We start from the raw sequence: 15,863 nt of genomic DNA on the forward strand, positions 1-15,863 counted from the left end.
TTAAACGACACTAAATAGAACTAAAATTGTGTTCTGTGGTAGGTTGTCTTTGGGAGGACAAACTTCCTGCTAATGCCAGCAATTACGCTTTGTGGATGAAGTGGATAAAAATGCAGCCTGTAGTTATTTAACTTTGACAGATGCTGTATTTACAGCAGCCTGTTTTTCTCTCTTAACCTGAGGGGTTTTTATATTAGGACAGATTTGCTACATATGTTTTCTTACACAGACTAATACAGTTATTGGGCAGTAGTGTAGAAAATCAAGTGCTTTCTGTGAAAATTTGGTGTTTTGTATTTCCTACACACCTAACTATTAAACATTGACTAGCAATGCTTAATGTGTTCTCAGAGACAAGAAGTTTTAGGAAGGGAACTGCTGGCTGGGCACATTCCTTTTATAAGTCTCTATTTTCATGCTGTATTCTGAGCTAAACTTTCAGACTGGGTTGCATAAACACAGGTCACAAAATCAACTCAGTCACTCAGACATGTTAAGTCATTCTTAGTAAAAGATCTGTCAGCTTCAAGGACATTTATACTGACTTTGGACAATACAATTTTGCCAGTGTTCTGTTTTATGTTATAACACTAATTTTGCAAGTACTGTCAGAGTCCCAGAGGTTTTGGGGCTTCTGTGTGATTTTTATTTTTTTTTAATTAAAACGTAATTTATTAATGTTGCAGTTTGCTTAGTTTCCCAGCCTAAATGACTTGTTTAAATTGAGACTGGAATGTGGAATTATATGATCCTTTCTACCCTGGGACTGCATAGTTAGTTGATGAACTCCTTCTAGGAGTGCTTGATAGATAGATGAGGTGTTCTGCAAGCTGTGGGTGAACTGTCCAGAAATTGTCCCTTTGTGGTGGCATCAATTGTATCTGCACAGCACCTGTTAGGAGATATTTTGGGGAAGGGGTGGGGTTAAAAATCCAATCAGTTGTGCTTTGGGGTTTTTTTTTTTTGTTTAGTTTTATAAAGTTGTTTTGGTTTTTGAGCAGGTTGCTCTGTACCTGCTGCCTAAACAGCATTGGAGCAACAATGCAGGTTGGAGCTCAGGCAAGGGGCACATGGAATACACTGCAGTCCTTGGCTTTAGTTCATATTGCCAGACCCAGAGGCAGCAGGAATTTGCCATGATCTCCCAAGCCTCTTTCTGTTAGCTGTGTACTGAAGATAAAATGCTTCTCCCTTCCTTATACCAGAGTTCTTCAGAAGTGAGAAGGGAACTGGCAGCTTGTGTCTTCCATGAGACCATCCTTCTTCCTGCTGTTTCTCAGACTTCAGCAATCTGATTATATTTAATTTTAATTTATGAGTATTTGATTTTTAACGAAGAGTTGGGACTGTTCCTCTGACAGGAGTGAGAGAGTACCTTCATTATTCAGAGTTCTTGGGACCATTCTGTGATTCTACAGCTGTTTCTGCTGCTGCAAGTACAGAGTCTGAGATCAAAGGCTGCTGATAAAACACCTGTAGGATATTACTCTGGCCAAGTTAGTAGGAAACTTAAGAATGTAGGGTTCTGGCTGATTTTTTTTTTGCTTATTTTGCCATTTTATTCTTTACAATTTAAATGAATGTTCATCTGCCTCTTTTAATATTTATTACTTCCCTGTGTTTTGATGGTTGTTTTTATACTTTTGCAGCCTCTGTGTATGACACAGTTACTACAGGAATTGCTTTCTGAACAACAGTCTTTCACATCCCTGAGTGTTTTAGGAGGAAGTCCCTCCTACTTATGTATAAATTCATCAAGATACACACTTTTAAAAATATATGTGACTTCATAATGCATATTTCTCTTACAGAAAGTCTCAAACATTGCTTTTAGAAGATGTGTGAGAAGAAGAGGCTGCTGTAGTGCTTGAAAAAATTAATCAACTTAATTTAGGCAGAAATCTTTCCTGAAAAGTAGCACTTCTTCCTAGGAACCATTGAAAACATTTGCTTTCAAATGATCCTGTGTGTTAGAAAGTACCTGGACATCAGCTGCTATTGTCCAACCCAGGATTGTTTCCTGTAAAAGTCTATTAAAATTGGAATTCTTTCCAATGTGTTGTGGGTATTGGCAGATGTCCCCTCTCCCTGGCTGGAATGTAAATGTGGATCAGTATAGACTAGGATCTAACAGATATGCAAAACTACTAAATTATTTTTAAATATATATTTTTAGCCATTTGGGGAAAAGAGATTTGTTTTGATCCTAATTAGAGACTTGCCAGTCATTTTCATATTTTCCTGAGGTAAATGTGCAAGAAACAGGGAGCTGGTGGGGGCAGAAAAGAGCCTTGTCTGGGTGTGTTGGAGAGAGGCTGGTTTGTTCCAGCAAGATGAAAGAACAGTCCCTTGTCTGTGTTGTGCAGCACTATCAATATTATGCAAAAATGCAAAAGCTGAGGAACCTGTCAGTGGAAATTTCCATTTCCTTTATGCCTCACAGCTCAAAGGGAGCCCATTCTGCAAGGAGACAGGAGTGGCCCAGGGGAATGGGGAGCACAGCAGCTCCTGCTCCACCGGGAGCTCGGGCACGTTTGCTTTCAGAGAGCTAATGAATTTTGCTGTCGTTTTGTCTTTGCCCAAATTATCCTTTTTTTCAAAAATTCGTGATTCACATTCTCATGTGATGTGCAGGGAGAACTGAAGGTTTGGTATGGAAGGGGTGAATGTGAGCTGGCCCTGGAGGAGCAGGGCTGGGCAGGAAAGGTGCTGGAGTCCTGGGGCTGTGCTGTGACTGGGATCCTGCACTGGGACCTGCTGCATGAGAGGTGTGGTGTGACTGGGATCCTCTCTCCTGCTCAAGGAGACACCTCAGTGGTGCCAAGGAGCTGGGAATACTAGAATTTGGATAGGAGTTTGTGTGACAAGGGACACCTGATTGTCTCAGTACCAATGTTAATCACTGCATGATCAGCCAGTAGAATGAGCTGTTTGTATGTATGTAGGAAAAAAAAAATCCAGACATTTTGACCATTGATTTTTATGTTTTAAATTATTTTCTTGAAGCACTCACTGGAGTTATGGTAATATATTTTTGGGAGTCGAGTTCTGAGTGCAGAGCTTTCCAGCTTAGAGCAGCTCATGAGTGTGGCACAGAACTGAGCACAGCCCAAAATCAGAGTTCACTGGGCTGGACGCAGTCCCAGGGAAGCAGCAGGGAGCAAACAGGGGCCCAGGTGTGTGTGTTAGAGCACACAGACCAGCTGGGGAGTTCTGAGCTGCCTGAACATTGATTTCATCATTTCTGCAGGGCTGAGGTTTTTTTCATTGTTGCAGCAGTGGAAATTTGTGCAAAGCAACTGACACTTGAAGGAGTTGGCAGAAAATTTCATGTGGTGCTCCAATGACAGACTGTCCTGCGCCAGCCTTGTCTCTGCAGAGTGTAATTACAAAGCTGTAGTTCAAAGCCTTCACAGGGCAGTCTTGATTTTTACTTCATTTTTAATGTATTTTTCCCTCTTCTGTTTTGAGCACATATCTTGCTTTCCTTAGCTGCTGAATGAAAATTAAATCCTTGACCTTTATGTTTACTGCTCCCAAAATAGCAGTACCTATTAAGGATAAAAATGAACACTTTATACATTTAAAAACATTTGTTAGAATTAATTTCCTCTGGGCTCTTCATGGACTGTTCTCATTTGGTGCATGGTGTAAATTTTACTCTCTAATAGATAGTCTTAAATATTAAATACAAGAAATATCATGTATTTTGGTAATTATTGCTGGTGTGTTCTATTGCTTTGTGACAGTAACTTTCTGAAATTTATGTTTGTGCATTCTATTGAGGAAGCAGTGCTTATGTGTATCTTGTGTTTACCTAGGGAACTAAATATATGAGGGGAAAAAGAGATGGCAATTAATGCTCATACAGTTATTTTGGTTCTTTCTACCTAGCACTTATTTTTGCTAGATGAACCATTTTTAATTGTAGTGCAAAATACTCAAACAGTGTTTAATAACAGAACAATTCCGGGGGTTTGACCAGAGGTGCTTGATTTAGAGGACTGTTTGTAGCCTTCAACTTGATAGCTTCATATAGAAGCAATGAAAATATTCTCAAACCTTGCAAATAAAGTACTGGTTGGAGGAAAAATTAAGGTTATTGTACAAAAATATTTAAAATAATAATGAAAAATACTAATGACCATACTCTCCCTCCTTCCCCTGACAAACAAACCAGCAAACCCAAACAAACTAAAAGGGAGTGTTACTTTGAGCTCTGTCTTCTGTGGAAGATAAATCAGACACCAGCAGGCCACTGACTTCTGTCACCGTTTGTAGCAAAGTCTGGCTATGGAAATGTGCAGGCTTTAGCCACTCTAATCTCCATCTAGATGTAAACTTTTGGATTTCAGAAAGCAAATGACAAGAGTAACCACCAGTTTAAACGTCATTTCTCTGTTTACATGAGTGTCAGCTGCAAATACACTGCTGGCTGCCTTTTGAAGAGTACCTGGTCACTTGTGCAGGAGGATGTACAGGGTAAAAAGGCAGGGCAGGATTTTGATTGAATGATTCTTAAAAGCTTGTGTGAAGTTGTGGGGAGCTGTGGATAAAGATGTGGATGGTACTGAAGCCCCTGAGTGTCAGAGGCAGCTCCTGGTGATGTCCAGTCTGAAAGGCTGAGCAGCAGTGTGGAGGATTTCAGGAGAGACTTGGTGGCAGTTGCCAGTCCATTAACAGGGCTCTCATTTGCAGCACCAGTTCAGCTTTTCCATCCTCATTAATCCAGGAGCTATACCTGCCTGGACACTTAAACACAAGAGTGTGGGATGGTCACAGAATCATGGAATGGGGCTTCCAACCTTCACAGCAGAATCAGCAGAATAAAAAGCTGATTTGCCCTCTTCTAGCATAAAAATATTTATCTTGGCATAAGCCCATCTTCATCTACGAGTTACAACATCTCCTCTGCCTTGTCCTCCCCCCGAGTGGGACAGAGAGCAAATCCATGGCCTGGGATGTTCTCTTTGGACTGACAGGACCATTGGGACTAAACAGAATGACTTGCAAATAAGCTAGCAAGTGACCAGAAGTCATTTGTTCATTTGAAATCATTTTGGAAAGGAGAAAGGGAGCAGCAGCAGCCTGGAGTGGGTTTGATTCAGCTCAAAGGTTTGATTGTGTTGTGGATGGCAGCTCTGTACAGTATTTTATGGCACCACATACTGTCTCATGAGGTTGCTGTAATTTCAGCAGAAATTCTTCTACCTCTGTGATGTGGTTTTACTTTGTCTATAAATATAATAGCAAGAACTTCAGCTCCGTCATGGCCAGATTTGAAGCAGCTCATCTTTTTTCAATTAGTTTATTCTTCTTATTGTCACGATTATTCATTTTCTCTTACGTGGAAAAAACTTGCAGTATTTTAGGGAATGTCCCCTGCTTCTTGCTGTAGTTTGTTTTCTTTTATTTCTCTTCTTACTTTACCTAAAACTATTGGGTTTTTTTTGCTCTTATCTTTCTGCTCTAAGTAGTAGCTCCCACATTTTGGATTAAGAAGCTCCACTGCTCTGTGCATCTGTGATGTTACCATTGCATGTGCGTATGGCAGTGTTAGTGCTGTCCTTGCTCCTTAAGTTCCAAACAGTCTGCTCTGGGGCTATAAAATCATCTTCATTTTAGCTTTTTCAAAAACCAGCCTTATCATATGAAGTGAATCAGTTGCTAATTGATTTGACCTAAACAGAGTTGCAGAGATTAATAAATTGCAGCCTCAAGATAGAACCACTTCTTTTGATTTAAGTTGTTGAATTCTCTGTATGGAATTTGATATTCTTTGTAAAAAGCAAACTACAATAAAATGCCAATGATGATGACGACAAGTTTCTGATGTAGTTATATCAAAGTACATTAGAAAAGGCATTGGCAGTTGAATTTCAGCAGGATTTTGTATTTTGCAGTTTGAAAGAAGCCTTCAGGTCTGTTTGTGGCATGGTGATAAATGTGTCATGCTGTGGGCAGGCCTGGCCCTCTTGCTTACACTGTGCTCCTTTGGGAAGGTCCCCAAGGTGACAGATTCTAAATGTCAGAGGTCAGCAGGATTGATTAATTAATGAGTGCATCTGACCCCATAAATCAAAAACCATCATGTGTCATCCAAGTAGTCTTTAAGTATGGTACTAAGGAAGTACAAAATGTGCATGTCTGAAAAAGCATAACCTGGATTATAAGAAGTGTAAGGATAGAATATTAAATATATCTTTGGCTGCTTGTTCAGATGGTTAGGTCTCCTATTATTATTTAGCTTCATTTTGAATATGACTTCTGCCTTAACTTGGTAGCTGACAATTTTGTTTTGCTGTTAATTTTGTTGGCATTCTGATGTTAAGCTTTTAAAACAACCAGTATTTTTAATTGTTTGAGCACTGGAGTCTTCATGTACACAGCTCAATCTTTTTAATATTCAAAGCTGTTTAGGTTCTTTTGATTCACACTGTGAGATATTTTCTCCTCCTTTCAATAATTTCTGTGGCTCTTCTCTGTACCCTGTCCAATTTTGCAACATTCTTTTATAAATGTGGATACTGGAACAGGACACAGCCTTCCACTGTCCCTTGCAAAGGTAAGATTACCACCTGTCATGTGTCCAAAGGAGCACAGAAGTGATTTTTCTCCCTTTTTTTGGTCATGGCAGCACGTCTTGAGATGCTTGCCTACAGTAATTACTAAGTTCTTCAGAATTATTTCTTCTAGGATTTTGTCTCTGTTCTGCAGGTCCTTCCTGTAGATGCCAGATGTATTCTGATAGTAAAATACACAACTTGACCTTGAGTTGAATTGATCTATTTTTAATTATCCAAGAGCTGCCTCAATATCCTCAATATTTATTTTCCCTATTCTTGGTGACACACACATGTTTATCTAGAGACTTGGTGGAAATGTTGAAGCTGGATCTGTTGCAGATATAGTGAAGCTTCTCCTCTAGTGGGAAAAAGGTTTGTGCAGGTGAGAGCCACAGCTGGTGTTGGCAGCTGCAGGAGCACAGTTGGAGCTGTAAACTCAGCTGCAGAGGGGCACACTTGGAGAAATTGTGTAAGGCCATTTATTTTCTAATACCTCTATTCATATAAACTTTAAACTTTATCTCTGCAAAGCAAAAGTTACATAATTAAAACTGCAAAAGCTAGGTAATAGAATTTGGATTGGTTTGGTGTCCTAAGGGCCAGGTAGCATCTATCTCAGTGAGCTTCAGCAGGAATTAAAAAAATCTCTCTATGCAGACAGGTGAAAAATAGGTAGGAATTTGTGAGACACACAATTTGCTTGTGTTTCTTTACTATTCAGTTAGAGTTTGGGTCTGACTGGGCTCGTGATGTCTGGACATGAGAGTGGAAGTGGCCATGAGCCATGGGAGCCTCTCCAAGTCCTTGGGAAAGTCCGTGTTTGAGATGAGGATCAGGCCACGGTGATGCCTCCTGCAGTCTGGACACTCACTTTTGATAACCAGCTGTTGCTGAGTCAGTACCCTCAAAATAGATTGTTTTCTGTGAATAACACACTGCCAGAACCTTCCATTTGTGCAGTTACTTTCTGCAGCATTCTGTAATGGTGGCTGGGAAAAGAGATGTTTTGGGGCTGGCTGGATGGCACTGTTCCCTTCAAAGTCCTTGTGCTGTGTAACTGGAACATAGCTGTGGGATTCATACCCAGCAGAGTAAGTTTAGAGTTACATCTTAAGTCTTCTAAGCCTGACTTCTCATTGCACTTCACAAGATACACTTTGGGGAAAAAATGAAATAAGATAATTATTTTAAAAAATGGAAAAAGTGAAGGAGCTGTAAGAGGAAGTGAGCTTGCCTCGCATGTGGGAGAAGAGAGTCAAGTAGAACAAATTGTCCTTGAATTCTAATTATTGTGATTGGTTTTATATGCTGGGAGTTGTCATGTTCACTGTGGTTTTGTTTTGTGTGGGGTTTTTTTCTTTATCTCAAGCCTGTAAGTTGCACAGCAATCTTGAAGGCAGGTTTTCTTTCCATCCCCTCTGTCTGTGGTAGTATTCACTTCTCACTGATTTGATGTTTGTGCTGAATTGTCCTTTCTGTGCTGAATTTCCAGGGTCCCTCCCCCCTGACCTCATCTGTTCATTCGTGGTGGTTTTGTGGTTTGGGAATGGTGTTCCCCAGTTCAGTGGAAGCATGCAGACAGTGCAGTGTCCATACATGTCAGATGTGAAAGCTGTCCTGATAGCACACTGGACACCTTGTCCTGAATGAATCTAGACTTGGTTTCTTCTATTATTTACACCCTTGAATATTTTTTTCCCTCGAGTCTGATCAGTTAGTCTTGTATTGATGTAATTATTTCTGTGCAAATACCTGCCATTCAGCATTCTTCCTTTGGTTCCAGTGACACGTTAATGACTCTGTCTGAGGTGAGGCAGGGCAGCATCACCATCTGAACACCAGTGACATGTGCAGACAGGAGCTGTGTGTAGCAAGTTGGTTTTTTTGCTTGGAGCAAAGCTGTTTTCCCTTAGCGTGTTGTTGTGTGTATGTTCTAAAATGTCTGCTTGAAACATCAGTCTAGTGCAATAAATGGGTAACAATCTCTGTTCTTACACTGCTGGCAGCTGTAACTCACAGAAGTGGCACAGGACATGCAGTTTTGTCCCAAGCAGGCCTCGAGGAGTGGGTAGGAGAGCTCCAGGCTGGTGTGTGGGCAGGGCAGGAGCTCTGCTGGGGTGTGAGGAGCGGGGTTCAGTCAGCCAGGCTGCAGCAGGGTGAGCCCTGCCCTGTGCTGACAGAGCTGATGTTCCAGGGCTGCAGGGTGCTCTGGGTGCTCTGGGACTGCAGCTCAGCCTCCTGCTGGTCCTGTGGGACACCTGGGCAATGCAGAGGAACTGGCAAAGGTTGCTCCAACCCTTCTTGTTCCAACCTTCTGTGTCATCACTTCTGATAAAGCAAACAATCATCATTTAGTAATGCTACTGAATTTATTTTTTTAGGATCTGGTCAACACTGGACTCAGCACTTTCTTCTTTTTCATTGCCTCTGTAGTACTGGCTGCTTTAAACCATAAAACTGGAGCAGAAATTGCTGCTGTGGTAAGAATTTAAACTTGTTTTTATCTAACTCTTATCTTGTGCTAAAATTAACTTTTACTCATTGATTGAACACACCCGTTGCCTTTGCCATCACAATTTACTTCTAGTTTCACAATTTGCTATGAGACAGTTCTTATTTTAAGAGTGTTAACAGCCTTGGAGCTTTGTCTGAAGGCTTGAGGCAAGACCAGCAGAAAAATGACTTGCAGAGAACACTTTACAGTTGAACTTGCCTTTCTCTTTGGTGCCTTACATGATCCTGTTCTGTGTTGAAAGCCTTTGGAAAAGATAGAGCTAGAAAATCAGAAGAAATTGAAGCTACTTACATATAATTTGTTGAGTTCTTCCTCAGTACAGATGATTTTTTGTTCTATGGGGTGAGTGTAGTAGCACTTCAGGGTTTTAAATCTACAACAGTCAGTTCAAACAAATTAATTTCGTGCGTGAGTTGGTGACCACTTAATATTTCCTTTCTTAGTTTCTTTTTAACCTGGTTTTAAAAATCACATGAGTTCTGCAGAAGCATTGAAGAAAGTCTCAAAGCAACAGCTTCTCCAGGCTGATACTCTAGACTTAGCACTTTTTGTGTCCATCCTGAGGAATAAATGAGCTTTTGGATGAAGGGCTGGTTTCTTTATGAGAGTGTCTTCTATTGGGGCTGCACTGCAGGATTTAATTGTCTTGTTGGTAGTTAGACAGCTCTGTTTTCTGGGATCGTCAATGTTAGCCACTTTTGCAGATTCTCTAGTTCATTGAGAAGAAAAACAAAATTTCCCAGGCCATGATGATTTGTCAGTGCATAAGTAAGAAACTGCACTTCTGAGGACTTTGCTGTGAAACTACTATTCTTGTTTTCCAACCTTGTCTGTGCCAACTCTGTGTGCTCCGCTAGGTGTTTGGTTTCCTGGCCACGGCAGTGTACGCTGTGAACACGTTCCTGGCCGTTCAGAAGTGGCGGCTGAGCAGCAGGCAGCAGAGCAGCCGGCAGAGCAGCGACTACATCCGCGCGCGGACAGAGTCCAGGGAGGTGGTGCACCGCCCCGAGATCCAGCGCCTGGACGCGTGAGGGCCGCCCTCAGATGGACTGAAAGGGAAAACAGCACTCAGCTCCCTCGTGGAATAAGGGGTTTCTTTATTTAAGGAGGAAAAGGAGGGGGATGCCCAGCCCTGCTCGTGTGCAGAGATGCGTTGAGCCAGAAGCTGCTGTCACGGAGACGGAAAATGTTGGTCCTTGGAAAGGAAGATCCCCTCAAGACCTCCACATATACGTGTGCATATATTATATAGCTCCTAGAAGATGTAATATATGTCTGTTCTGAAGTATGTCGTTGTTTTTGGATTAACTGCACAGCAGTGTCCTTCTCTCTGAGAAGGTCCACTGTTCCTTCACCCGCCGCAGAGACAGAGCAGCCCTGCCCTGGCTGGCTGAGGGAGGAGGGACGTCCCCAAGAGCAGGTGGAACCCAGGATGTGCCAAGGAGCCGGGGCACTCAGCAATAACTCAGCCACGGCCATGCCAGCCAGCATCTGTCCATCCCAGACTGTCTGTCCTGCTCCCTCTGCACCCCTGCCTGCCTGCTGGAGCCCATTCCGCCTGCTCCCGTGGGTGCAGGGAAAGGGCCATGGGCCCCTCGGGGCTGGCCTGAGCCTGGGGTGGTCCCTGCTGGCCACGGGGATGCACTGAGTGTGAGCAGGTCGCTGTCTGCTCGTGTTGGGACACAGTCCAGTTGTCATTCCAAAGTGGGAAAATAAATATGTTTAGGAGATGGGGTGGAGAAAAGGGGCTTAAGGGGCACGGTAGAGAATGAAGGGGTTCTCATCCTATAGACTTACATTCCAGCCATGGCTTTCTTTTTCTTTTCCTTTTTTTTCTTTTTTTTTTTTTAAGGTTCAGCATTTCTAGAAGTTTTTACTAGAACTTGCTTTCCCTTTAAGCCCAGAGTAAGCAAGAACTAGCAAAAATTTATGTGCTTTTAAAGTGTTCCTAGGGTTGCAATGTTGTGATTCATGTAAGGTAAATACTTCTTTTTGGAAGGGTGGTTGTTTGAAAATTAAACCTAAATTTGTAGTAGGTAAACCTGATTTTTATTTTAACTGGGTGTTTCTGCAGATTTATTCCCCTTATGTTTATTTGGAAAATGAATTTAGCAAACTGGAAAATAATTTGTTTAGAAATAGTTTTACTTAGCTGGAGGATTTTTTTGTTTTCCTTGTACTTCCAGTGAATGAAGTACATTTTCTCTACTTACTCAGAACTCAAATTCAGCAGTAATTGGCTAGACAATGTCACAATATTATTCGGAAGGTGTCTCTTGATATTTTTTTGTTTCTTTGGTGTTTTTATCTCTGTAGTGCATTATTTGGCATTTATGTGCCTGTGTGAAGACAGTGGGTGTGGGAGGAGATCTCTAGAGCTGAACTCCTTTGTGGTGTGAGGAAAATGAAAATCTGTGCAATTGGTGGAACTCTTTGCCATGTATGGCTGAGTTTCTGTGTCCTGCTGGAGCTGCACTGCTCAGGGTGAGTGCAGCACCTGGAGCCTTAAGAACAATGGACAGTGTATTGTGGATAAGTTCTTTAACCATGAAAACCAAGCTACACCAAACAGGAGATCAGGAGAAGTGCCTGGGCTTTTCTAGTACTGGAGGGAGCTGGGATAGTCAAAGTGTGAACCTAATGCTGCAATATTCAAATTGAGCAGCAGAGAATTATTTTGATGAGTGAAAAAAAGGTGACAAAGGTGATGCCTTTTCATTTTCAATGTATTGACATCTACAGTGCATTTCACCTTAGTGGCTAAGATGGAGATTAAAATTCAGAGTTACTGATGAGGTTAAGAAAACTTTGCATTTTCTTAGTGATTGATGGTTTACCAGTTCCTACAGTAACATTTTATTGTGCTTTATTGGATGTAATGCCAAAGGGAACACCAGTTTAAAAGGAGATTGAACCAACTCTTGCTGTTGGGTTGGAACAGACACATTCCACAGAGGTCTGTCTCACCTGGGTACATTCCCTGAGCAGTCCCATGACCAGGGCAGTAAGAAATAACAATTTGTTATTGCCAGAACTGCTGTGACAGCCCTGCTGTTTGCCAGCACTTCCCAGGACTGGCAGAGTTTGCAATGTCAGTTGTTAAAAAACTTTTTAAAAGTAGCACAAGCATACACAGTCTGGAATTGTAAACTACCATCAAAGTCGTTTGTATAAAGATCGTAGAAAACCCCAAGCAAACTCAAACCAGACAAAACCAAAAAACCCCAAACATCCCACACCAAAATCAAGCCAAACCCACCTACTGAAATACAAAATACAGCTCTCCAGAAGATCCATGCTTTTAGAGTGGGGCTGCCATCTGAAATCAAGGAAGAGGATGGTGTCACACAGGGATTTTGTCAGGAGAGTGTTCTGTCACTGGCCAGGGCTGAAGGAGCATTCCCAGATCCTTTCCTGAGCTCATTGGGGCTGGGGCAGAGCTCTGGGAGCTCTTGTGCTTCTCTGGGTTTATGAATTTGGTACCTTTCAAACCCCTGACCTTTCCTGGCCTAGAAAAACTCGGGGGTTTTCTGGAGTGAGGTCCCATCCCCTTCTAGCCGCAGTGAGAGGAGCAGAGTGGGACAGTCACATCTCCAGTGGGATCCTTGGGCAGTGCTGCTGGAATGGCCCTGGGGCTGCTGCAGGAGGGGTGAGTTATTACTCACATCATGCCCTGAGCCTAGCACAGCTCTCAGAGTAGAATCCAAAAGAGAACAGTAATTTTAAAAACACTATCTGATTCACTTTGTGAAACAAAAGCAAATGTAAATGTGTAATTTCCTTATTTTTGGGACCAAAGATGATTTTAGTATTGTACAGTATATACTTTCTAAAAAAATCTTAAGCACTTATTGCTCTGCAGAGACAGTATTTACTATTTGGATTATATAGAAGGGAAATAAAGTAGCTGTGAGAGACTACATTTGAAATATTAAGATAATTTGATGTGTACATGGTTCATTTCCCCTGAGTTAATTTTACACAGTGTATTGGAGAGGTACTTTTTAAAGACTGTCATCTAAACTGCAGTCACACAAAAAAGCCCTTAAGGAAGAGAAGAGGGTGGAAAGTTTAATTTTTTTTAAACTTGCTTAGAAAAGTGGCATTAAATTGCTTCTCTCAGCCAGTTATTCTTGCTTGTAACTGCTAGCACATAGGGGTAATTTCTTTTAGTCCTTAAGGGTGCTGTTTAGCTCCATAAAGGGACTCAAACCCCACTGTAAATAGAACTAAATTAAAGCAAATAGTTGAAGTTGGTAGGAACAGGATGCTTCAAACAGTAATGGTTTGGATGAGTCTCCTTTGGTCAAAGAGAGCCTTTAGACCTTGGAATCTTTGTGCATTTCTGGGTGTAGAAATGACTAAACTCTGCAGCCTGTGCACAGACATCAGAACGCTGAGCAGTAAGCTGTGGCTGGAGCAGCAGCATGGGAGCTGTTGCTCAGTGCTGGCAGAGTCTGCCTCTCCCTGCTCAGGTGTGTCAGCCTCAGCTGAGGTCTGTGCCGTGTCCTTGTGCTGTGCAAACGGCCCCAGCAGGAGCCCCTAAAGCCACAGAGGAGCTCACTTATGTGTCTGAGTAAAGCCAATTCCTTCATCCTCTCCACCTTTTCCTTTCATCTGGAATATTCGTGACTCATGGATCAAATGCTTTAATATTTAATTCTTGCTGAGCCTTGTTTGTTGGGCTGTGTAGTGTCTGCTGCAGTGCCAGGGAGATCAGAACGTGTCCAACATCCCTTTATTTCAGCTGTGGTGCTCTTCCTTTTCCTGATGGCTTAGGAGGCTGGGCTGGCTGCTCTTTCCCGAGGGCTGTGGAAAGCTGCTGCTGGTGTGAGATTCCTGGTAGGAGCCACGAGTGGTCTCCCTGTGCCTTCTGAGAGACAGCCCAGGCTCCAGAGATAAGAGATGTCGGTCTGTGCTGCTCACTGCATTCAGGAGCACAGCATCAGCAAAGACCTGTGCCTTGGCAGCAGCTGCTCGTAATCCTTTCACTTATAAGGTGTCTTTTCCATGGGATTTCAGTAAAGGAGCAGCACCTACTGCTGCTTTATTGGCTTTGTCACCTGTTGTGACAAACACTTCCTAGTGTCTGTTTGTCACTGTCTCATGGCTCTGGTGTTTAACCTCTGCATTTCATTGCTGCTTCTCGAGAGAGATGGGGAAGGTTCCCACCCTTCCCTAAGGCTGTAGTTTATTTCCCCGCCCTGTGAATTGTTCTGTCCCATGTGCTGATTGTCCCCCCAGCAGGGCAGGATCACAGGTTGGTTCATGGATCTGCTGCAGGCTGCACTGGACTCTTCTGAGTCACTTAACCACCAGCTTTTCAAGAGCTTTAAGGTCCCTAAATGAATTTGGTATTTGTCAGCTCTCTGCTGTTTTGGGGGTGTGCAGGCACAGCAAATGCTTACCTAATCTGTGGCTTTATTAATGCAATCCTTTCTTCCTCCATCTTCCTTAGGCCTCTTTCTGTATTTGTTATTTTCTTGTCTTATGTCAACTTTGTAATCATTTCTACTTGGGTTTTTTTTTTTTTTCATGAGGGAAAAAGCTCACCAAAAATCTAAAATAAGCAAGAATAACAGTTTTAGGGCATAATTAAAAAATGAAACCAAAATTAATAGCATTTCATGGAGTGTAGGAAATAACATCCTCTCTCCTACTCAGCTGGGATACTGAACAGCTTTGTCCATAGAGGAGCATTAAGAACAGTTCCTGTCCTGAAAGCTCTGGAGCCAAAAACCTCCAGCAGGCATTCAGGATAATGAAAAGGCACAGTCTGATAAGGAACTGGAGATGAGAGAAGCTTGACAAAGCAGAGGTTTCAAAGTGAGACATGAACAGTGAGAACCCACAGTGGCCACAGCAGCCCCAGTGATCTCAGGGGGCTGGGAAAGGCTTGGGACTGTCCAGGCTCAGCTGCCAGAGGGGATCCAGGCTGCTCCCTGCTCCATCCCTTGGGAAGGAGTAAAGCCAACGTCTGGCACTTCTGAAAATCAGGCACTTGGCTTGTTTTATTTGTTATTTGTAGCATGAAATAATGGACTGTTCATTGTCTGGAGAAGCAGCAAAGCTCAGAATTACTGTGCAGATAGAGGTGTTCTGTGTGTGAGTTTTAATGGCAACAGAAGCATTTTTAAATGATCCTGAAATCGCTACAAAAATGCACGGAATGTGTGAAAATACTTCGTAGAAATTATGCCGTGTTCCTGTCTTTATTTTGACAGAGGGAGTTGGTTAAAATGAATTTAAACAAATACTCAGGAAATCTCTGAATGATATTTTAGAGGGTTTTCCTGGTATATTATTTTCCCTGTCAGCCACTTGGCCACCTTGATAGATTTGCTTGACCAGGTCAGAGTGGTGCTGTCCAACCTGAAAGGGTTCCCTTGTTTTGGACTTTTTTTTTTTTTTTTTTGGGTGTTGATTTTAAAAATCTGTCTATAATTTAACCATTTGTATGCTAAAAATAATCTTTTAAAAAAATCTGCTTACACTGTGATTTCTGGTAGCCTTTAATTTAGAGTATACAACACAATCTGATTTTCTTTTGGGATATGCAGCTTTCAGAAGTGTTCTTATATATGCCCAGAAATGAAAGTTGTCTATTTATCATAGGAATGTGATTAGATAAAGTAACCTATCCAGAATCCCAGTGCAGCTCTTTCATATGTGCTGGATGGACGAGTTAGTGAAATTGCTTTTTAATCTCTATGGGTTAATAAATATTTTTTTATAACTAGCCACAGATATTCCTTTTTAAATTATACTTGGCAAACAGAAGA

General features: G+C 42.0%; 1 protein-coding gene across 1 annotated transcript in view; it reads left to right on the forward strand.

The window, feature by feature from the left end:
- The window catches only part of CMTM4 (CKLF like MARVEL transmembrane domain containing 4), a 29,320-nt gene extending 17,810 nt beyond the window's left edge, over nucleotides 1–11,510 (forward strand). Inside the window, exons 3-4 of the mRNA XM_066328012.1 lie at nucleotides 8,948–9,046; nucleotides 9,939–11,510. Coding sequence (XP_066184109.1) covers nucleotides 8,948–9,046; nucleotides 9,939–10,112 — 273 coding nt within the window. The 3' untranslated portion in view covers nucleotides 10,113–11,510. The remainder of the gene's footprint in view (nucleotides 1–8,947; nucleotides 9,047–9,938) is intronic.
- The last annotated feature ends 4,353 nt before the right edge of the window (nucleotides 11,511–15,863 follow it).

This window comes from Sylvia atricapilla, chromosome 12, assembly GCF_009819655.1.
Source record: "Sylvia atricapilla isolate bSylAtr1 chromosome 12, bSylAtr1.pri, whole genome shotgun sequence".
Classification (NCBI taxonomy): Eukaryota; Metazoa; Chordata; class Aves; order Passeriformes; family Sylviidae; genus Sylvia; species Sylvia atricapilla.